Below are 25,621 nucleotides of genomic sequence, written 5' to 3'. Positions count from 1 at the left end.
CCTTGGGAACATTCGTCCTCGAATGAGATCACTCTAAGCAGACTAAGGGTGTGACATCTAACAACTAGCTCAAACACCCAACAAGCAAAAATGTAAATACAACATGCCAACTTAAAATAAAAGCCAAGAAAGGATTAGTACCTTGATTTGGAAATTCTCCGGATTCAAAAAGATGTGGGTATCTCTTCTTCATATCCTCCTCGGCTTCCCAAGTAGCTTACTCAAAAAACTGATTTCTCCACAGAACTTTGACTGATGCTACCTCTTTCGTTCTCAACTTGCGAACTTTGCGATCTAGAATCTGAACAGGAATCTCCCCATAAGATAAGCTATCTTTGATACCAATATCTTTAGTTCGTATAATCAGTGAAGGATCTCCCATGCACTTTTTCAACATAGAAATATGAAATACTGGATGGACCATTGTTAACTCTTGTGGTAGCTCTAACTCATAAGCTACATTGCCAATACTCTTGGATATTCTGTAAGGACCAATGTACCAGAGGATAAGCTTCCCCTTCTTACCAAATCTCTTAACACCCTTCATGGGTGAAACTTTCAAGTATACCCAATCATCTACTTCAAACTCTAACTCCCTTCTCCTAACATCAGTGTAGGATTTCTGACGAATTTTTCAACCTCACTTGAATAACTTTCACTTTCTCCATAGCTTGATGAACAAAGTCTGGTCCTATTAACCCAGATTCACCAACCTCGAACCATCCAATTGGAGATCTACATCTTCTCCCATAGAGAGCTTCATAAGGAGCCATCTGAATGCTAGAATGGTAACTGTTGTTATAAGCAAACTCAATGAGAGGTAGGTGATCATCCCAATTACCTTTGAAATCAATCACACAACCCCTCAACATATCTTCTAAAGTCTGAACAGTGTGCTCTACTTGACCATCCGTCTGAGGATGAAAAGCAGTACTTAAATTAAACTTTGAACCCAAGCCTTTCTGAAAAGATTTCCAGAACTGTAGTAAATTGTGTCCCTCTATATGATATAATCGTAACAGGGACTCCATGCAGTCTTACTAACTCTTGAATGTATAAATTAGCATAATCCTATGTTGAATGAGTAGTCTTTACCGGAAAAAATTGGGCTGATTTGGTCATTCGATTCCTAATCACCCAAATAGAATCATGTTGCCTGCGAGACCGTGGCAAACCAGTAATAAAGTCCATATTGATCATCTCCCACTTCTACTATGGAATCTCTATATTCTAAGCCATACCACCGGGCCTTTGATGCTCTACTTAAACTTGTTGACAATTCGGGCATTTAGCAACGAACTCAGCAATACCTTTCTTCATACTATTCTACCAATACATTTCTCTCAGGTCATGATACATCTTTGTGGAACCCGGATGAATGGAATAACTGGAGATATGAACTTCCTCCATGATCCTCTCTTGGAGGTCATCCACTCTTGGTACACACAACCTACCTTGATACCTCAATACGCCATCTCCCCCTTGTTCAAAAGCCATTAATTTTTGCTTATGAACATTTACCTTCAATTCAAGAAAAATAGGATCTTGGTCTTGCTTCTCTTTAACTTCAGATACTAATGATGATTCAACCCCATTCATCACCACCGCTCCTCCTTCTGTGGAATCCATTAGTCGAACTCCTAATTGTGCAAGTATGTGCACATCTTTTGCTAACTCTCTCTTTTCTTCCTCAACATGGGCGGTACTACCCATAGACAACCTGCTCAAGGCATCAACAACAACATTAGCCTTACTTGGGTGATGGAGGATACTCATTTCATAATCCTTGAGTAACTCTAACCACCTCCTCTGTCTGAGATTAAGCTCTTTCTGACTAAATACATACTGAAGACTCTTGTGATCGGTGAACACATCCACATGAACACCATAAAGGTAATGACGCCATATTTTCAAAGCAAATACTACGGTAGTCAACTCTAGATCATGGGTTGGGTAATTCCTCACGTGAACTTTCAGTTGTCTGGAGGCATAAGCTATAACTTTACCATTATGCATCAACACACAACCCAAACCAACTCTGGACGCATCACAATACACACAAAACCTTGAGGACCTTCTGGTAAGGTCAATACTGGGGCAGTAGTCAACCTCTTTTTCAATTCCTAAAAGCTTTTCTCACAAGCTTCAGAACATTGAAACTTCACTGTTTTCTGATTCAACTTGGTCAAAAGAGATGAAATAGATGAGAGCTCCTATGTGAACCTTCTATAATATTTAGCCAACCCCAAGAAACTCTTAATATCAATTCGAGACGTGGGTCTAGGCCAATTCTGCACTGCCTCTATCTTCTGGGTATCAACTGTAATTCCATCACCAAAAACAATATGGCCTAAGAATGCCACAAACCTAAGCCAAAACTCACACTTAGAGAACTTGGCATACAACTCTCTATCCTTTAGAGTGTGGAGAACTATTCTGAGATGACTAGCATTATCTTCCTCATTCCTCGAATAGATTAGAATGCTATCAATGAACACGATAACAAACATATCTAAATAAGGCTTGAATACTCTATTCATAAGGTCCATGAATGTTGTAGGTGCATTAGTTAAATTGAACGACATGACCAAAAACTCATAATGACCATAACGGGTCCTGAAAGTTGTCTTTGCAATATCACACTCCCTTACTTTCAACTGATGGTAGCCTGATCTGAGGTCTATCTTAGAAAAACAAGTGGCACCCTGAAGCTGATCGAAGAGATCATCGATTCTCAAAAAAAGATACTTATTCTTGATAGTAACCTTGTTCAATTGACGGTAATCTATACACATTCTAAGAGAACCATCCTTCTTCCTCACAAATAAGACTGGAGCGCCCCAATGTGAGATAATTGGTCGAATAAAACCTTATCAAAGAGATCTTCCAATTGCTCTTTTAACTCTTTCAACTCTGCCGGTGCCATTCTATATGATGGAATAGATATAGGACGAGTATCAGGAAGAAGATATAAACCGAAATCTATTTCTCTCTCAGGAGGGACTCTGGGTAGATTATCTGGAAAGACCTCAGGAAACTCACTCACAACATGAACTGACTCAATAGGAGATGTCTCAACACTAGAATCATTAACTTGGACTAAGTCATAGATACACCCATTGGAAACTAACTTTCTCGCCTTAATGTATGAAATAAAACGACCCTTAGGCAGTGCTAAACTACTCCTCCACTCAAAGACTGGCTCATTAGGAAACTATAACTAAACAACTCGAGTTCTACAAACAATTGAGGCATAACAAGCATGAAGCCAATCCATACCTAGAATGACATCAAAATCTACCAAGTCTAACTCAACTAAATCAGCCATGGTGCTCTTGTGATTGATGGAAATAACACAATCACGATAGACTTTCTCAGCTAGAATAGACTCACCAACAGGTGTAGAAACACTGAAGGGCTCACAAATTTGCTCAGGAGGAACATAAAAAATCATTGCAACATATGGGGTCACAAAAGATAAACTCGCTCCTAGGTCTAGATAAGTAAAACATCATAATTAATGACTTTGATCATACCAGTGACAATATCCGGTGAATTCTCTTGCTCTTGGCGACTAGTGGTAGCATATAGGCAGTTTGCTCCTTCGCCAGTCCTTGAAGTAGCTCCTCTAGGTGCAGCCCTATCTGGTGGAGCAACTGAAGAAGATTGGGCTCTATTGCCCCTATTCCCATTTCCTTGCTTGTTATTAGGATATTCTTTCATGAAGTGACCCTCTTGGCCGTACCTGAAACATCCAGTAGAGACATCGCGACAAGCACCTGGGTGGTTCCTACCACACTTAGCACATGTAGGAGCCAAATTACCTCCTTGTGCCACACTACCCTAAGACTGAGCAGGTCTAGCTATGAAATTCTATGAATTCAGACTATTATACTCACATTTGTTCCTTGGTGCAGGTGCACTAGCAGATGATGGAGCAGATCCCTTATGTTTCTGTTGGAAGGAAGGCCGGTTCACATTATTTTTTTACTGCCCGGACTCATTCTGCGATGTCTTAGCCTTCTTGTTGTTGAATTCTTCCCTATCCCTCTCAACTTCTATTCCTCAACCTACTGCACATAAACCATCAACCTTGCTATATACATGTCCCCTATTAGCATAGATGCATTGCCCTCTTTGCTTGACAGACGAGACAACCCAACAACAAACAGACTCATCCTGCTTCTCATATCTGCAACTATCTCCGGAGCATATCGGGAAAGTTGGGTGAACTTCAAACTGTACTCATGAACACTTAGTGAATCCTGCTTAAAAGTAAGGAATTCTCGTACCTCAGGGAAAGAAACGCTTCAAGAAAGCCTCTTCAAACATAACCCAACTCAAAATTGGTGCACCCTCAGCTCTACCCTTCTTCCACTAGTCAAACCAAGTCATAGAAACATTGTTCAGTTGATACGCATCTAGTTCCACTCGCTCAGCATCAGAAACATGCATAACCTCAAACACCTTTTGTAGTTCCTCAATAAAGCTTTCTGGATCCTCAGTAGTGCTTGAACCAGTGAAGCTTTAGGGGTTCATCCTTAGAAACTCACGGATTCTTGAAGTATTATTCACTTCCTGTCGGTTCTCCCTCTGCCCAACTTGGTTTGTCACATCTTGACTTAACATTCTGATCGCTTCCCTGAACTCATCATTGGTGACTTCCCCTTGGGGTTGCACTTCAGGTGCATAAGGTACCCCTTGTTCCTCGACATTATGCCTAGCATGACGACCTCTGACAGCTCTTCGTTGAGGCATGATCAACTGAAAGACACGCGTAAGCACGAGTTAGAAATAAACTTTATAGAGATTAACTCTATCGCACAACATGAATATGAAAGAATGAGATAGTTCCTAATTGTTGTAGCCTCTTAATTATAGATGTGGCACACTTCACACCGATACTTAGGACTCTATAGACACAACTTCATAAACTCCCTAGGACTATTGAACCTTGTGCTCTGATACCAAGTTTGTCACACCCCGAGCCTACAGCCTGGCCGTGACTAACACTCGAGAACCATTGCTAGCCCCAAGCAAACCCTTGGTTGGCCTGACTAGATTCTCAGTGGAAGACTTTAAGCATTAAGAGGAGAATTCAAATGCAAGATAAATCAACTGTCTCAAACTAAACTCAGAATGTTTTAGAAATAAACATTTCACTTAACCAAAGTGGCAACTCAAATTTGAACATAACTCATTAAAAAGATAATGACAAATGAACTAACTAACTGTCTATGAAGCCTCTAACAACTGAGATGGACATCGGGACAAGACCCATGACCTCCTAATGAACTAACTATAAAGCAGTAAAAAAGGGTCCTTCGAAAGTAAGGAGGCTCGCCAACTGACTCTGAGTGCTCAATTGGATCAACGAGGCGCTGGATGCTGATCCTGGTTATCTGTATCTACATCATAAAATGATACGGGCCAAATGACATCAATACATTGAATGTACTAGCATGCGAGGGGAAAACTAAACATGACATAAGCTTGAACTAAATTCTGAAAGAAATACTTACCTCAACTTTACTCAACTCAAGGATACTCAATTCAATGCAGAAATAAACAACAATAAAGATGTAGTTTATATAAAGCCTTTTAAACAGTAAGAAATAGCTCCATATACATATATAATAAAGTAATATAACTTTGTGGGAGTTTCTCTAATCGGCAATCATCACTATGAGCTATGTGATGATACAACATCTCGCCCACGCTGCCAGAACTTCCCTATAACTTGCCGGGATATAGAACGCCTCAACTATGCGGATCCACTAGTCTATGCTAAAAAGCACTAAGGAATCATCTAAAAAGTATCACCCTTTCTATCCACGATGGCTACATGGTTTATGGAGACATTGAGTTGTTATGAACTCGTCCCTACATCGGTGCTCAATACTACTCCCAAAATACTCAGCTCATATGTTTTAAAAACAAAAACTCTTTATGTGGTTTGAGATAATTACTCAAAAACTAGCTCAAAAGCTCTCTTGGAAATCAGTGTTTCCTCTCTTGTTTAAATGTGAAAACATTAACTCTTTGGGAATACTTAGTTCCCATATACTATTTTTGAAGAAATGAACTTCATTTGTTATTCTTACTTAACTCAAAACTCAAGTCTTATAACAAGTTTAAAACATTTATAAAATACTTCCTGAAAACACTTTATGAACTTTCTAGACTTAGCTCTTAACGTTCCTTGAATTTGAATTTATGGATTCAAGGTTATGATTCACATTTATGGATGATTTCTAGGTGTTTAGAAGTCATTTAGAGTAGTTAGAATCAATAGGAAGTGTTAGTACACTTTAGAAGGACTTAAACGGGCTAAATGATGAAAAACGGGTGGAGCAGACGACCCAGGCGCGTTCTTGGTGTGCCGCGCCAACCCCTAAGTTACTGGGGCTTATTTCTGGTGCACTGCAGGCGCATCGCCCCACCCTTCCTGGCGCAACGAGGGGGGGGGGGTCGCTCCAGCATTGCCCCAGGCAAAATTGACGAACTATTCCTTTCGTTTTCTAACCTTAATTCGATTAATTTTGATTCTTTTTCTCAACATCTCTTTAGATTCAGGTACCCAAAACATATACACAAGAATCTAACTCAAAGTAACTCTAATAATCGACATTAAACTCTCAAGAACTCCTCAAACTCAACCCAAATTCAGGAATGAAAGCAATTCAAGAACACCCATCAAGAACATTCAAACTTTCAATCTTTTTAGGACAAATTTACTCTGAAATAAACATATTTTGCACGTGGGTGAACAGACCCAATGTTATGAAAGTCTTACATACCTCGTAGGATCAAATCCTTAATGAAATCCGCAATCAATTCCTTACGAAGACGATGAATCTTGACTTTCCTCTTCTCTTCTCTCTTGAGTTCTTCTCTCTAAAGCCCTAACGTGAATTTTCAATTGTGCAAACTAAACCAATTCAGTTTTGACCCTAATTAGTTCACTAAAAACGAAATAAATTAATTGGGTAAGGAAAAGACCATAATACCCTTCCAAAATCCGGTTTAGACTTTTCTTATCTAAACGACCCGACTTCAAATGGGCATATCTCCTTCATAGAAACTCAAAATTGAGCAAACTCAGTGGCTTTGGAAAGACAATTCAAAGATATTTCCTACGGTATCTTGTAGCACACATAAATCATCCTGAGCTAGGAGTTATGGTCATTTGAAGTTGACCCAAAACTCAAACTTAACATAACTTAAACTAATTTCTAGATTTTTCATTCTTTCCAAAAATGGCTCTTTCTAATTCTAGCTCTTTCACTTAGCGAGATGTTACAAATTTATATGCTAAAGCAAATTAGTTTGTGTTTTGAGTTAATTTTATTTTATAAAAAATATCAAACAATAAGCTTAAAATGTTTCAGTTATTTTAACAAAAAATATATTTATTTTGTAAATTTTTCTAATCAAATGTTTTTAGTTGAGAATTGAATATTTGTTAGGAGGAAAAAAAAGAGAATGAAAGAAAAGGGGGGTGAGTGGGAAAGGGATGGTAAAATGGTATGAAAATGGACCCATTATTCAAATGTCAAACAAACAATGGAGCCTCAAACAACTATTGTTAGTTGTGCCTCTATAATTGTAAAATTTTTCGTATTTATTATTAATTATATTTTCTTTTACTTGTGCTCTATCAATTTGATAGTTTACTTAAGAAATTATATATTAAAGGTCCACATTACCAAATTATCTATATTAAATATATCTCAAAAAATCTTAATTTGACCATTAGATAAAAATAATATTAAAAGAGAATAATAACTATTTTTGATTTTCTAAAATGAGTAACTAAAATAAAAAATATTTTTCGTAAAAGAGACTAGTAAAGGAATACTAATATTACTTTACTACTACATAAAAATGTCTAAAAGTAGGGCTGGACATAAAACACCGAATCAAATCGAAATTTTTGGTAATTTGGTATTCGGTAATTCGATATTTGGTATGGTATTTGAGATTAAAATTTAAGAATTATGGTATTCGGGTGTGAGTTTGATATGAGACATTAGTACTATTTGGTATTCGGTATTTCCCGAATACCAAATTATTTACTTATTGAAGGTCATATAACAACATATTCATTACTCATTACTACAAGTCCAAAGATAAAATTAAAGAATAAGCATGAACAATCCAAATACAAATGTCTTTTAGTTGTATCAATTTTCTTTTCTTGATGTCTTCTTACTTGTTCATCTTCTATTATATCGTGTCTCCACATAAAAAATAAAAATGATTGGAGAAATAGTATTAATTAACTTTGTAATGCAATCGGCTATAACTTCAATACGGTATTATCGAATACCGTACCAAATCAAAGTTTAATTTACCGTTTACCAAATTACCGAACCGAAATTTAAAATTTTGATATTTGATATCTACTTTTAACAACCAATTACCAAATTACCAAATCCGAAAATTGAACGCCCACCTGTGGTCAACCTTTATTTTTTTTCTATCTTTATCATTCGATCTATCTATATGAATATACATTCCTCAAGTTCTCTCTAGTGATCATTTCTCTCATTTTGTTTTTTATAATTTAATTTAATTTGATTTGGAGTTCTTTTCGTGTATTTGATATGACCTCTTGCTTGAATATGATTTTTGATGGTTTCTCTTTTGTATACGATCTGAGATCTTGTGTGAATAATGAGATTTACTATGTGAAAAACTAAATTTTGGTGGTTGCCTTTCATGTTCTTGTGAAAATTTATTAATCTCTCTTAATTAACTGTTCAAAAATAATAATTCACAACACCATATCCTGATTGTTATATATTGTGTCGACTGATTGCTATATATTTATATATTGTCGACTTAGTACATCTAAAATTTGATAACCCTACATAAAATCATGATGAACTTCTAATGATTGAATTTGAATGACTACACTATTGGGAATGATGAATCTATAGTGTTGGTTATAGATTTTAGATGAGCTCCTAAACTTCAGTTGTTTCCATTTCCTATGTTAGTATTGGTTGCTTATTGTAGAAATCGATCAAACTAATTAATTACTGCAGAAATCAATTAATATTTTTGTTATCTAATAAACATGTATCTTTTATTATTATTTATATATAAGCGAATTTTTTTAAAAAAAAAAATTCATAAGGCCAGCCCATTCACTGCTCTTTCAAACGTAAAATATTGTTTACACCTTCTTCTAACATTTCATGAAGAATTTTGGATTTAACATTTGAAGATATAAAAAGAACTTGAATTCTATATAACTGATGAATTCCAAAAAACCGAACCACTATTTATATGCAGAAAAAAGAAAGGATGGTATGCAACTCATCGAAAGGAATCATTGTTGATATTTTTAAGTATATTTAAAATACTTGTACTTAGAAAATAGGCAATTGTCTCTGAAGAATATCAGTTCCCGTGGTAATTATGTAGTCAAGATATCAAAGAGTATGTTTCTCCTGTTGTGACTAGGAAGACAAAAAAGTGAATGACTACTTTACCCTTAAACATCCCTCAAATGTTGACAAATTATATATAATTAATATACAAAAGTGACCTAGTTTGACTTGACATAGAGTTTAAAAAAATAAAGAAGATTTTTCAATTTTGTGGTCCTAAATTAAAGTTATGTCAAATATATGAAAATTTAAAATACCCTTTAATCTTGTGGCCTTAAAAAAATATGTCATGTGGAGAGTTGAAATTAAAGTGTTGTCAAAAAGGAAAGAGATTTGTCTCTTTTAAACGGTGGGAGTGTGTGTGTCTATATATATATATATATATATATATATATACTTATTTGAGTTTTTAGAAAAATTAAAAAGGAAAAAGCAAAATAAAATAAAAATACCATTGCATTCCATAGAGAGGTGTCACATTATCTTAGAGATGTCCTTTCACATACTAGCAAAGGATATGGTAGGAAAAACGTGATCCCTTAGTTCTTAATTAAATATTTTGTATTCGATCTTTGAGAATGAAGAACTCTTTGATCAAGGGAGCTTCCCCCATTCAATGGATTCTATGGGACAAAACAAATCTAAATTAATCGTGCTAATATACCAAATATATATAAAGTAAGACCTAGTAGAATGTATGTAATCCATGTGATCTAAACTAGAGGTCTTTTATTTGCGCCTTGAGAGTAGAGAAACACTCTTATTAGAAGTTATTCTTTGAACATTTGATAAAAAGAAAAGTAAGAAAATTAATTTTGTTTAAAAAAGTTTTAAACTTTATTATACCAACATTTAAGAGACTCGACTCAAAATTTTAAAAAAAAGTGGGGGTGGAGAGAGGTGGATATGACAAGAAGGACAACTAAGATACTAATAAAGAAAAATACTATTAAAAACCTAAGTTTGGGATAACACCACTAGAGGAGCACTTTTAGGATTCATTTCACACACTTGATCATTTCACTACATTCTAGAGCTTCAATTCTAAGTCCACATTTTGATCTTCATCAGCTTCAATATTTTCAAAAATGAATGGCTTGTCCAGATCCTTGATCAAAGGCTTTGTGAAACCAACTAGATTCAACTCCTTATTTTTGTTCACTTGACCCCTTGAATGTGATTCTTCAATCATTGAACGGAAAATAGCTTGACCATTTGCTCTTGAAGCAAATTGAGAGTGACCTTGTTTAGAATTTAACTTGAAATGTGTCGTCCTTGACACAGGGTAACCTGCAAATTAAATAATATAATGTTAAAGTAGAATTAAATCATCAAACAAATTTATAGGAAGAATTTACATGTCACTAACAAACATTGAGATGAATTAGACTCATCCACTCTTATGCATAGTCAATCTCTAATCAAGAATCCTTCCCCCATCAGTAGAATGTACATAAGAAAAATCTAAATTAATCGAGCTTTTATTATCATACATATATACCAGATGGGGCCTGATTGGATGTAATCCCTAAATTTTTAATAATTTTTTTTATTTGAGCTCGAGAAAAGAGGAACACTTTGATCAAAATTATTTTAAGAAATGTGATTTGCTAATTGAACCAAAATCAATTCCCACCTTAAACGGAATTTATAAAAAATTTGGTTGGGATCACTTATTCATATAAGGAAGTTTTAAAATTAACTAGGAATATAAAGATCCTCTTCCTCCTATAAAGAAGGTGAATTATCGAACAAATTTGAATAAATTTCCTCCCTTAAAGAAAAATTAGAAACATTCTTGTTGAAAGTGTTTTTCCTTGTAAAGAATGTTTTCAAGTAAAGTAATAATCAAAATAATTTTTTTCTCTCATAAAAAATGTGATTAACCGATCGAACTAAATGAATCACGTTCCTAAAAGGGAATGTTGAAATACACACACTAGTTAGAATCACTTCCCTTGTAAGGAAGTTTTTCACATAAACTAAGAATTTAAAGTTCACCTTCCTCATTAAAAAGGTGATTTGCCTCCGTTTAGAATGAATTTTCACCCAACAATATAAGGGGGGATTACCCTAGATAGGAGTGATTTCCCTTGTAAGGAAGTTTTCAAACAAACTAAACATTCAAAGTTCCTCTTCCTCCTATCAAGATGGTTTTATGATCAAACCAGAATGAATCATCTTCGGTCCCAAAAGAGGTAACACAAAAAACAACTACTTGACACAAATAGAATTAGTCGGACAAATAAATAATGAGCATCAAATTATTACACCAAATAATAAAAATATTTAAATTAATATATTCATGTATGGTCTTACCACTTCGTTGTATTGCTAGACCATAGCCTTCTCTTCCATGAACTTGATCAAAATGATAGAGTAATGGCAAAGGATGTGGAAAGATTTTGTCACACACTCGACATGCAATTGCATTAGTATAAGGCGCCATTTTTTTCTCTTAACTAAGATGGTTTTCTGCAGAAAGACACTTGATGATAGTTGTTTGCTAGAACAAATGAAAGAAATAAACTATGTTGAAGATGATACACTTAAGGATGTATTTATATATGTAAAAGACAGACCTGTATAATTAATTATTGTTTTACATCATTGTGATCCGGAGGTTCTCGGGAACAAAAAAGTTAGACTACAAAGTAGACTAAAATTTGTCATTATTATATATTAAGACACGCAGTAATTACCAGAGTAGAATTTTCAGGAAAAACGAAAAAAGTGTGAATTGATAATGTCATATTAGCTTTTAAAGAGGAAAATAAAATTGATTGTTGATTTGTCAGTTAGTAAAATAAATTGAAGTGTAAAAATATCATTTATTATCTGGATAGTTAATTGGCAAACCAGGACTGAAAAAATATAACGACATGTCCCACCGTTATGATAACTTATTTCACGGCTCAAAGTATACCCTAGATGTTAGATGACAAATATGACCATGAGAGACCCTAAAAAGCAACTTCTCATAGGCAGGATGTAAAAGAAACACGATAAAAGAAAATAAGCAATATGAGTCTCAACCCATAAGATGGCATAAAGGATACCAACAAAGTACATAAGAGAATATGAGGAATACTACTAAGTCTGACATAAGCCTTTTACTATCATAGATGTGACTTGGACTAATCCCTAGGTCACCAAAATAATCTAAAAACTTAAAAAACATCAAAGCACTAAAATTGTCCATGGCCTTGCCCTCGAATCGTGTGGACTCACCAATCCAATTTAGTCAACCGTAGAGAAATCCACCTAAGTGTGTTTGGATGGAGGAGCGTCAAATTCTATATTATGAGATAATATAGGCACAAATATGCATTGGTATAATAAATGTATTTAGTATGGGAAATGCATAAAAATGTAAATGTATTGTCCCATTTCTTGTGAAATTACTTTTATTTGTAAAAGGACCATTTTGTCATTTTCCTTAGTGTTTTCATGCTTAGTCCGTATTTTAAAAATGGTTAGTGTGGTCCCTAATGCAATCAGAGTAATTTTGGTGATTTTGACCTTTTTTAGTTAAATGTTATTGATATGGTTGACTTTGTTCAACATTTTGAGTTTTGAGAGTCAAATAGAATTTCTATCAGCTCCATCGCATCTGGAACGCTAATTTTGAGCTAGTAAGTTGGTTGGTCAGGGTTCCGAGGCCTTCGGTTGAGTTTTCGGTGTTTAGGCGGGAAGTTAAGTTTTAATCCTTAAGAGAGGTCTTAGAGGGTATTTCCGTCATTTGACCTTTTCCTAGAAATTCGATAATTCCATTGAGTTTGAAATATCAAATTTAGTGGGGAAGCATATCCATTTTTTTTATCGAACCCCAAACGACTTCCCGAGAGTCTATTCGGGGACTTTTTTCTTTAGTTGAGCTGTTGGTTTCTGGTTTCAAGTGCATGTCACTTTGACCTTTGCAATTGCGGCTCGTTAGCTTGCGATTACGATGTGTCGTCGCGATCGTGGCCCTCAGGATTGCATTCATGATGAACCCATTCTTTAATCTTCGCGATCGCGATGTGATTCTATGTGTTCTTCACGTTCGCGAGAGTTAGAGGCTCGTAATCGTGATGACCAATTTTTACATGAACAAAACCTCAATTTAGGATTCTTTCCATTTTCCTCATTTCCACCATTTTGAATCCTTTGGACCTTTGGGGAAGCAATTTTTGGAGCATTTTTGTGAAAACTCATGTGGGTAAGCTTTCCCTAACAATTCTTTGTTTAATCTTTGTAATTTTATCGTCTGAAAACATCTTCAAATCATGATTTCAATGTGGATTTTGGGATTTTCCCCCTAAATTAGAATTTTTGTATTTTTATGAATTGGAGCTTGTTTCTTGATCGATTTTAATAGGTTTTTCAACCATGAGTTCTTTTTTGGTTGTAGATTGTGTTTTTCAAATAAAAATCAGATTTTTAGCCTTCCGGTTTCCAAAGGAATTTTTGGACTATTTTACCCCAGATTCTAATCTTATCAATACGAGTATCGTTGGGATCCTTCTGATGAACTCTTTCATTTTTTGATTGTTGGGGATCGTTTTGGTGATCATTTGGTTGAGGGAGTGCTCTGATAGAGTTATTCAGGTGAAGTTTTAGCCTTCGACGTAGGTTTGGTTATTCCTCTTTTAAACTGAGATGAGTAGTTAACTTTCTTAAGAAGTTATTTGTAACATGAGTTGGAGTACAAATTTTAGAGGTTATATGCATTGACTTTCTTGTTTAGGTTGTGTGAGATATTTTTGTGATGCTTAGCCTGTATGGAGGCCTCATGTGATACCTTAATTATTGTTGAAAACCTATGTTATTTGAGAAATTACCTGTGTGAGGGGTTGTGTGACTTATTTTTATATTTGGATTGAGATGCTCGATATAGGGGCTTGAATCAATATTTGATCATTTTTAAATGAAAGAAATGTTTTTTTTCAAATGGTTTCTCTACTAACCTATCATATGAGGACATGTTCATGACCTATTGAGTTTAAAGATTTTATGTTATTCAGATCCTCGAGTAATATATTATGTCTTGTGTTGTATGTGTTGTGATGCATTCATCCTCATTCAACATATCATGATTCACTGGTATATGAGAAAGTGGGGAAATATTATTTTTAAGAAAGAAAATGAGATACCTTACATTTATCCTTGACCACGAGCTAGGTAGACTTTTCTGTTTGAAAGTAGAATGTAACACGTTGGATTTCGAAAAGGGAAAAAAATGCATGAATTATGGCTACTGATTTAGGCTTACGAGATTAGTCTGCAGTTCCTAAAACTTTCTACAAGTTGTAGAACAGTCTCGTAGAAAGGAGGAAAATAATTTTTGAAAATCAAGTCCAGTACCGCTTCCTATGGTTGACTCGCATGGTCTATCAAGTGATCTACGGGTCGTGTGATCTGTAGAAGCGATCCACGCTTAGTCAAATTATAAGGTTCAGGTAGATTTCTATAGACTGTAGGAAATCCTATGAACCGTAGAAGGGTCCCGTAAAAAACTGGGGGATTAAACCCCCGGTAATTGGTCTACGGTTGACCAGTAGGGACTGTAAAAAGTTCTATGGTCCATTGGTCGGACCCGTAGAACAGTTTCGATAGTTAGTTCTTAAGAGCTTTTGGGTCTTTCCTAAATGTTTTAAGCCTATACTATGCCATTTTGTCATCTATCATAAGCCTTATATAGAGATTTTGAGTCCTAAATCTACTCACTTTAAACCCATTCTCCTATTTCCCCAAAACTCAACAAAATTCATTCTCCTAAATTTCCTCTCAACCTATGGAAGAAGAAGAAGCTAGGGTTCACTCCAAGGTCATAAATTCACTATTCAACTTGGGTTTTGCGTATCAAGTTATGTGGGTATTCACCCAGAGTCCATTCCTCCATGGGGTCCCCAAGGTTTTTAATTTCAATTGATCAATTTAGGGATCTTTTTAGTTTTACATAAGTCTCATTCAATTATGTTTTTATTATTTTTTTTAATTCTATATTGCATGATTTAATGTAAATTACATGATATCTAGTTGAAATCATATGAACCCAAGCATGATCCATAACTTTCAATTAAGAATTTATGAAAAACCCATGAACCTATGAACTATGAATTTTAAAAGATTATGCATGTCTTATGAAAATGATGTTTATGATTATAAAGTGTTTTTAGATGAAAGTATCAATATTGTTGTGAAATGTTTTCTCACATACGAATATGATCATGATTGTGAAAGATATTTCTCACATATGGATTCACATTGGTGAAAGGTTTTCTCACCTATGGTTTAATTATCATTTAAGAAGCTATTATATGTTCTGATCTTTAAGATGTGGATTGGTATACATCATTTCTTTTCCTATGTTATAATGATATTTGACTTTTATCTATTTCGTTGGGATTTAGTCTTAGCACTGGGAGGGCTTTGAAGTTGAAGCTCAAATAGGATAGTTTGTAGTAGCAACCTCTAGTCCCTAACTACATGCCTCCGTAGGTTTGTCTTAAATGACCTAGTTAATGGATCCACTTTAACAAAAGATGATGTGTATGAGTTCTACATTGGCATGTAGAATCCCTTTTTTGGGTATGTGGGCTATGCCAGATTCCATGACATAAATCTCATGGTCTTATTGTCATCTAAAGCTAATATCCCACAAAAATGATTATGTTTCTTCAAAGCTTTCTTATGTCTCTTACTTCAAATGCGTTGACCATATCTTATGATTCACATGTTGTTGTTTTTTTAAGATTTCAAATGTTTAAATTTTGGTCACACCTTACATGTTTAAGCTATCAATGTTTCCGTATCTATTTTATGCATATTTCCCCATAGATCCTAAGAATACGGATGTGGTTAAGAGTTTTCCTAGACCTCTATCCCCTTTGGATAGTAGAATTTTCTTGGGTTTAGCCAGTTATTATAGAAGGTTTGTGGAAGGGATTTTTTCCATCGCCTCTTCATTAACAACATTGACCCAAAAGAAAGTTAAGTTCATAAGGTCAGAAGCATGTGAGAAGAGTTTCCAAGAAATGAAAGATAGACTTACTTTCGCTCCGGTGTTGACTTTACCAAAAAGAACTGACATATTTGTTGTTTATTGTGATACTTCAGGAATTGGGTTAGGATGTGTTCTTATGCAAAATGGGAAAGTCATTGCCTATGCCTCAAGGCACCTTAAGGATCATGAAAAGAACTATCCTACCCATGATTTAGAATTAGCAACAGTTGTGTTTCCTTTAATGATTTGGAGGCATTACTTATATGGTGTATATGTTGATGTCTTTACCGACCACAAAAGTTTGCAATATGTGTTTAAACAGAAGGATCAAAATCTTCGCCAAAGAAGGTGGCTTGAATTACTAAAGGATTAAGACATTAGTGTTGTCTATCACCCTGGTAAGGAAAATGTGGTGGTGGATGCTCTTAGTTAGTTATCGATGGTAGTGTTGCTCATATTGAGGATAATAATAAAGAGTTGGTTCGAGATGTTCATATATTGGCACGATTGGGTGTTCGATTGGTTGACTCCATCAAAGGTGGTGTTATGGTTCATAATGGTTCAAAATCATCTTTTGTGGCAGATGTGAAAGCCAAGCAAGGTCTTGACCCGATCTTGATTGAATTGAAGGAAACAGTGATTAAGAAGCCAGTTGAGGCTTTCTCCCAAGGGGGAGATAGAGTGGTTAGATATAAAGTTCATTTATGTGTTCCTTATGTAGATGTTTTGAGAGAGAAAATATTATTAGAAGCCCATAGTTCTTGATATTCCATTCTCCCGGGAGCCACCAAGATGTACTGTGACTTTCGAGAGGTCTATTGGTGGAATGGAATGAAGAAGGATATTGCAAAATTTGTGGCTAAGTGTCCTAACTGTCAACAAGTGAAAGTTGAGCATCAAAAGCCGGTAGATTTGTCCCAAGATAAAAGCATTTGTACTGGGAAGTGGGAATATTTGAATATGGACTTTATTGTTGGTTTACCTCGCACCCGGCGGCAACATGATTCCATTTGGGTTATTGTGGATCAAAAATAAATTGACTCATTTCATTCACGTGATGGTTTATTACTTAGGGGAATACTATGTCAAGTTGTATTTGAGGTAAATTGTTAGGTTGCATGGAGTGACCCTATCCATTATCTCCGATCGTGGTACCCAATTCACTTCTTAGTTTTTTAAATCTTTCCAAAAAGGCCTTGGTACTCGTGTTAAGCTTAGTACGACTTTTCATCCACAAACCGATGGTCAACCAAAGTGTACTATCTAAACTTTGGAATACATGTTGAGAGCATGTGTAATTAAATTCAAAGGTAATTAGGATGATCACTTGCCTTTGATTGAGTTTGAATACAACAAAAGCTATCATTCTAGCATTGGTATGGCTCCATTCGCGGCTCTATATAGTTGGAGGTGTAGATATCCTATAGATTAGTTTGAAGTTGGTGAAGTCTCTTTGATAGGTCCCGAGTTGGTGCATGAGGCTATGGGAAAAGTTTGTCTTATTAGAGAAAGGTTGTAAACGACTCAAAGTCGGCAAAATTCCAATGTCGATGTTAGAAGGAGAGACCTTGAGTTTGATGTAGATGATTGGGTCTACTTGAAAATCTTACCCAAGAAGGGTGTGATGATGTTTGGGAAGAAAGGGAAACTTAGTCCCCGCTATGTGGGCCGATATAAGATTTTGAAGCGAATTGGTAAAGTTGCTTATGAACTTGATTTGCCTAATGATTTGGCATCAACGCATCCAGTTTTCCATGTATCTCTATTGAAGGAATGTTTTGGATATCCAACATCCATATTTCACTTAAAAGGTTTGGGAGTTAAAAAGAATATTTCTTATGAAGAAGTTTCGATTGAGAGTTTAGACCGGCAAGTTAAGGAGTTGAGAAACAAGGAAGTTGCTTTTGTAAAGGTTCTTTAGAGGAATCAGTTAGTTGAGGGTGCTACTTGGGAGGCCGAGATAATGTCCCGTTATTCTCATCTCTTTCCCACCGTCCCTACTCTAGGTTGAGGTATTCGATTCCTCATGGTTTATTATTTTGGTGTCATGTGTCTTAGATATTCCCATGATTTGCTCATTTATGCATGTTCATGGAAAGCTTAAATTTTGAGAAAATAAGTTAACTTGATTGATTTCTTCGTGTTTATCAGAATTTGAGTATGATTTGCATATAGACCTTATGAAATGATGTTTTCAACATGTTTTAGCTTGGAGTTGATATTTCCTCCTTGGATATGTGCATTTATGTGATAACATTCATGTTGGGTTGATAGGTTTAAGTTCCTACCCTCCGTATGATATCTTGAATCTCATTCGGGGATGAATGTTCCCAAGGGGGATATAATGTTAAACCTCAGATTTGACAAGATGGAAAAATTCCAGCCTATTTTGGAACTAGTTCTAGTACCGATGGAACCACAGACGGACCGTAGATTGGTTCTCACACCCTGAGCCTACACCCTGGACGTGGCCGGCACTCGAGAACCATTGCTGACCCCAAGCGAACGTTTGGCCTGACTTACTTACTCAGCGAAAGACTTTACTCAAAATAAATACTTTTAAAAAAAGTAAAGTGAACTGCTCAAAATATAACTTAGAATGTATTATCATAACATTCACTGCCAAACTGGTAACTCAAGTCTCAACTTAACTGAAAAGGGAAAGTAAAAACTCATGAACTAACATCACTAACTTCGTCTATGAAGCCTCTAAACAACTGAGATGGACGTCGGGACAAGACCCACGACATCCTAATGTACAAAAATACCGAAAGCAATAAAAGGATCCTCCGGAAATCTAGGAGGCTCACCAACTGACTCTGAGTGCTTAACTGGATCAACGAGGAGCTGGATGCTGATCCTGATTACTTGCGTCTGTATCATAATAAGATGTAGGACAACTGGCATCAGTAAATTGAATGTACGAGTATGCAAGTTGGAATGCTAAACATAACTTAAGCTTGAAAAGAATTTGAAAGAAACACTTACCTTGGCTTTACTCAACTCCTGAATAACTTAACTCAATATAAAGTAATAAAACACATGCAATATATAAAAGACCTTTAAAACAGTAGGAAACAACTTAGTTCGTTAAAGAAAAATGCAATAACAAACTCAACTTTACTCATATAATAACGTAATATAGTTTCTATGGGACTTTCTCTAATCGACAACCACCACTATGAGCCTAAGTGGTGATACAACGTCTTACCCACGCTGCCAAAACTGTCCTATACTTTGACATCTTATAGAACGCTTAACTAAGTGGATCCACTAGTCTATGCTACAAACATCTTAAGGAGTCATCTAAAAAGTATGATCCTTTACTACCCATGATGGCTACATGGTTTATGGAGACTTGAGTTATCTCAACTCAAGATCATCCCCATATCGGTGCTCAATACTAATCCCAAAATATATTTTAGCTCATATGTTTGTAAAAACAAAACTCTTTCTTTGGTTTGACATAATTACTCAAAAACTTAGCTTAAAAGCTCTCTTAGAAATCTCAGTTTTCTTTCTTGCTCAAATGTGAAAAAAATTGAACTCTTGGGAATACTTAGTTCCCGTATAATCTTTGAAGAATGAACTTTACTCTTACTCTTTACTGAAAGCTAGCTCAAAGGCTCTTTTGGGAAATCTCAGTTTCCTTTCTTGTTTAAATGTGGAAACATTTACTCTTTGAGAATACATAGTCCCGATATACTCTTTTGAAGAAATGAACTTCAAACCTTACTCTTTACTCAACTCAAAACTCAAGTCTTAAAACAAAGTTAAAACATTTGTGAAAGAATTTTGGAAAACTTTATGAACTTCTCTTAACTTGACTCTTAACTTTCCTTGAACTGAACTATGGATTCAAGGATTGTGATTGTGATAGGAAAGATCTCATGATGTTTAGGAACGATTTTAGATAGCTAAACATGAGAAAAGATAAAAAAAAACTCACTGTCTGAGGATGGGTCCGCGACGCGGAGAGGTATTTAAATTTTGGTCGCAAAAAAGCATTTTGAGGCAGAACGGTGCGTGACCGCTCCGCAATGCGAGGACTAATTTTTCGTAACTGAGGGGCAAGTCCGCGACGCGACCTGGGGCACCAGATTTTCACGGATTTTTCCTTCTTTCGTTTTCCAGTTCCAATTCACCCAAAGTCGACTATTCTTCTCAATCCTTCTTTAGATTCAGATACTCAACATGTATACACAAGAATCTAACTCAAACAACTCAAGGAAACAACATTTTAACCTCAAGGAACTCCTCAATCTCAACCTAACTCAAGAACGAAGGCCAATTTCAAGAACACCATTCAAGATTCTTCAATTTTCAACTTTCTAGAACAAACTTCACTAAAATAAACATGATTGGCGCGTGGGTGAACAAACCCAACTCTATGAAAGACTCACATACCTCGTAGGGATCATCCCTTGACAAAATCCACGAGCTAAACCTTCAGGAACGACGGACTTTGCTCTTTCTCCACTTTTCTCCTATTGCGTTCATTCTCGAAAAAACCATAGCATAAATTTCCAATTGTCTAAACTGAACCAATTCAGTTTAGACCCCAATTTAATTGCTAAAAATGAATTAACTTAATTGGGTGGTGAAAAGACCATAATGCCCTTCTAAAATCCGGATTGGACTTTCCTTATTTGAACAACCTAACTTCCAATGGGCATAGCTCACTCATACGAACTTGGAATTGTGCAAACTCGACGGCTTTGGAAGGATTATTCCAAGATCTTTCCTATGATATCTGGAAAAACACATAACTCATCCTGAGCTTGGAGTTATGGTCGTTTGAAGTTGACCAAAAACACAAACTTAACTTAACCAATTTTTTCCAAATTTTTTTATTATTCCCAAAAATCACTCTTTCTAATTCTAGCTCGTTCTAGTTCTTTCAATTTGAGAGATGTTACAATATCTCCCCCATGGGAACATTCGTCCTCGAATGAGATTACTCTTAGTAAGCTAAGGGTGTAACATTTAACTTTCAGCTCAAACACCCAACAAGCAATGCAATTACAACATGCTAATCTTATAAATACAAGCCAAGAAAAGGATTAGTAACTTAATTTGGAACTTCTCCGGATTCAAAGAGATGTGGATATATCTTCTTCATATCTTCCTCAGCTTCCAAGTAGCTTCCTTAACAAACTGGTTCCTCCAAAGAACTTTGACTGATGCTACCTCTTTTGTTCTCAACTTGCGAACTTGGCGATCTAGAGTCTGAACAGGAATCTCCTCATATGACAAACTATCCTTGATCCCAATATATTTAGTTGGTATAATCAATGAAGGATCGTCCATGCACTTCTTCAACATGGAGATGTGAAATACCGGATGAACCGCGACTAACTCTTGTGGTAGCTCCACTCGTGATCTACATTACCAACCCTTTTCGATATTCTATAAGGGTCAATATACCGGGGACTAAGTTTCCCATTCTTACCAAATCTCATAACACCCTTCATGGGTGAAACTTTCAGATATACCCAATCATCTACCTCAAACTCTAACTCCCTTCTCCTAACATCAGTGTAGGATTTCTGACGACTCTGGGCTATTTTCAATCTCTCTTGATAACTTTCACTGTCTCCATAGCTTGACGAACTAAGTCTGGTCCTATTAACCCAGCTTCACCAACTTCAAACCATCTAATAGGAGATCTGCATCTTCTCCCATAAAGAGCTTCGTAAGGAGCCATCTGGATGCTAGAATGGTAACTATTGTTGTAAGCAACCTAATGAGAGGTAGGTGATCATCCCAATTACCCTTGAAATCAATCACACAATCCACCTTGATACCTCAAAACACTATCTCCCCCTTGTTCAAAAGCCATCACTTTTTGCTTATGAACACTTGCCTTTAATTCAAGCAATAAAGGATCTTGGTCTCGCTTATCTTTTACTTCTGACACTAATGATGATTCAGCCACATTCATCACCACTACTCCTCCTTCAGTGGAATCCATTAGTCGAACTCCTAGCCGTGTAAGTCTATGCACCTCTTTTGCTAACTCTTTCTTACCTTCCTCAAAATGGGCGGTACTACTCATAGATAATCTACTCAAGGCATCAGCAACAATATTAGCCTTACCTGGGTGATAAAGAATACTCATGTCATAATCTTTGAATAATTCTAACCACCTCATCTGTTTGAGATTAAGCTCTTTCTGACTAAACACATACTGAAGACTCTTGTGATCGGTGAACACATCCACATGAATACCATAAAGATAATGGCTCCATATTTTCAAAGCAAATACTACGGCAGCCAACTCTAGATCATGGGTTGGGTAATTCTTCTCATGAACTTTCAACTGTCTGGAGGCATAAGCAATAGCTTTGTCATTCTACATTAACACACAACCCAAACCAACTCTAGATGCATCACAATATACAACAAAGCCTTGTGTACCTTCTAGTAAGGTCAACACTGGGACAATAGTCAACCTCTTTTTCAATTCCTGAAAGCTTTTCTCACAAGCTTCAGACCATTGAAACTTCACTGTTTTTTGAGTCAACTTGGTCAAAGGGGACGAAATAGACGAGAACCCCTCTACGAACCTTCTATAATATCTAGACAAACCTAAAAAACTCCTAATATCAGTTGGAGATGTGGGTCTAGGACAATTCTGCACTGCCTCTATCTTTTGGGTATCAACTCTGATTCCATCACAGGAAACTATGTGGCCTAAGAATGCCACAGACTCAAGCCAAAACTCATACTTAGAGAACTTGGCATACAACTCTCTATCTTTCAAAGTCTGGAGAACTATTATGTGATGGCTAGCATGATCTTCTTCATTCCTTGAATATATTAGTATGTCATCAATGAAGACGATAACAAACATATCTAAATAAGGTTTGAAAACTCTATTTATAAAGTCCATGAACGTTGCAGGTGCATTGGTTAAACCAAACGACATGACCAGAAACTCATAGTGACCATAACGGGTCCTGAAGGCTGTCTTTGGAATGTCACATTCCCTTACTCTTAACTGATGGTAGCCAGATCTGAGGTCTATCTTAGAAACACAAGAAGCACCCTGAAGCTGATCGAAAAGATCATCAATTCTCGGAAGAGGATACTTGTTCTTGATGGTAACCTTGTTCAACCGTCGGTAATCTACACACATCCTAAGGGAACCATCTTTCTTTCTCACAAATAGGACCGGAGCACCCTAAGGTGAGATTCTTGGTCGAATAAAACCTTTCTCTAAAAGACCTTTCAACTACTCTTTTGACTCTTTCAACTTTGTTGGTGCCATTATATAAGGAAGAATAAAGATAGGACGAGTATCAGGTATAGTATCCATACCGAACTCTAAATCTCTCTCAGGAGGGACTCTGGGAAGATCATTAGGAAAGACTTCTGGGTACTCTCTTACTACTGAAATTGATTGAATAAGAGGTACTATAGTCATTAACTCGGACTAAGTAATAGACACACCCCTTGGAAACTAACTTTCTCGCCTTAAGGTATGAAATAAAATGGACCCTTAGGCACTGCTGAACTGCTCTTCAACTCTATAACTGGTTCACTCGAAACTACAACTTTACTACTCGAGTTCTACAATCTATTGATGCATAACAGGCATGAAGCCAGTCCATACCTAGAATGACATCAAAATCTACCATGTCTAACTTAACAAAATCAGCCATGGTACTCTTTTTATTGACGGAAATGGAACAATCACGATAGACTCTTTCTGCTAGAATAGACTCACCATCAAATATAAAAACACTGAAGGGTTCAAGAAGTTGCTCAGGAAGAACATCAAAATTGAAGACTTGGATCATACCAGTGACAACATCTGGCGAATCCTCTTTCTCTCAACGACTAGCGATAGCATAAAGACGGTTTCCTTCTCCGCCTGTCCTTGAAGTAGCTCATCTAGATGCAGTTCTATCTGGTGGAGCAACTAAAGAAGAATGGGCTCTATTTCCCCATTACCATTACTATGTCTGCTCTTAGGACACTCTCTTATAAAAATGACCATTCTGGCCACACTTGAAGCAACTAGTGGAGTCATCACGACACATCCCTAAGTAGCTCCTACCACACTTAGCACATGCAGGAGTCTTAGTACCCCATTGTGCCTTACTGCCTTGCGAATGCGCAGGTCTAGCTCTGAAGTTTTGAGAATTCTGACTATTGTACTCACATTTGTTCCTTGGTGCAGGTGCACTAGCAGATGATAGAGCAGGCCCTTTCTGCTTATATTGGAAAGAAGACCGGTTCACATTACTATTTTGCTGCCCGAATTCATTCCATGATGTTTTAACTCTTTATTGTTAAGATCTTCTTTATCCCTCAACTTGTTGCACATGGATCATCAGCCTCACTATGCCCATGTCACCTATTAGTATGACTGCCTTACTTTCCTTACTTGACAAATGAGTCAGCCTAACAACGAATAAACTCCTCATGTTCCTTATGTCGGCAACCATCTCATAGCTCACAGGGAAATAAACGCCCTAGATCACAATCGATTACGCGTAAGCACGAGTTAGAAAGAATTGTATAGACATGAACTCTATCGTACGAAATGAGTACGAAGAAAGTGAGATAGTTTCTAAAATATTGCAGCACCTTAATTATAGATATGACGCGCTTCACACCGATAATTAGGACTCTACAGACACGGCTTCATAAATTGTCTAGAACTCTTGAACTCTGTGCTCCGATACCAAGTTTGTCACGCCCCGAGCCTACATCCTGGGCGTGGCCGGCACTCGTGAACCATTGTTGGACCCAAGAGAACCCTTGGCCTAGCTTACTTACTCAGCGGAAGACTTTACCCAAGATAAATACTTTTAAAACAAGTAAACTGAGCTGCTCAAAATATAACTTATAATGCATTATAATAACATTCACTGCCAAAGTGGCAACTCAAGCTCAACTTAACTGAAAAGGAAAAGTAAAGACTCATGAACTAACATCACTAACTCTGTCTCTGAAGCCTCTAAACAACTGAGATGGACGTCAGGACAAGACCCACGATATCCTAATGAACAAAAATATTGAAAGCAATAAAAGGATCCTCCAGAAAGCTAGGAGGCTCACCAACTAACTCTGAGTGCTCAACTGGATCAACGAGGTGCTGGATGTTGATCCTGATTACCTGCATCTGCATTATAATAAGATGCAGACCAACTGGGATTGGAATGCTACACATAACTTAAGCTTGAAAAGAATCTGAAAGAAACACCTACCTTGGCTTTAC

At 36.3% G+C, this 25,621-nt stretch overlaps 1 protein-coding gene across 1 annotated transcript; it reads right to left on the bottom strand.

Moving 5' to 3' along the window:
• Positions 1-10,431: 10,431 nt before the first annotated feature.
• On the bottom strand, positions 10,432-11,850 carry LOC125837650 (uncharacterized). The gene is made up of 2 exons (XM_049516735.1): positions 11,721-11,850; positions 10,432-10,691 (listed from the first exon to the last, which is right to left on the bottom strand). Exons 1-2 carry the CDS (start codon positions 11,848-11,850, stop codon positions 10,432-10,434), a joined length of 390 nt encoding a protein of 129 aa, XP_049372692.1.
• Positions 11,851-25,621: the final 13,771 nt, after the last annotated feature.

This window comes from Solanum verrucosum, unplaced genomic scaffold, assembly GCF_900185275.1.
Source record: "Solanum verrucosum unplaced genomic scaffold, falcon-dt-bn FXZP01000156.1, whole genome shotgun sequence".
NCBI lineage: Eukaryota > Viridiplantae > Streptophyta > Magnoliopsida > Solanales > Solanaceae > Solanum > Solanum verrucosum.
This window is presented reverse-complemented; position numbering and strand designations above follow the sequence as displayed.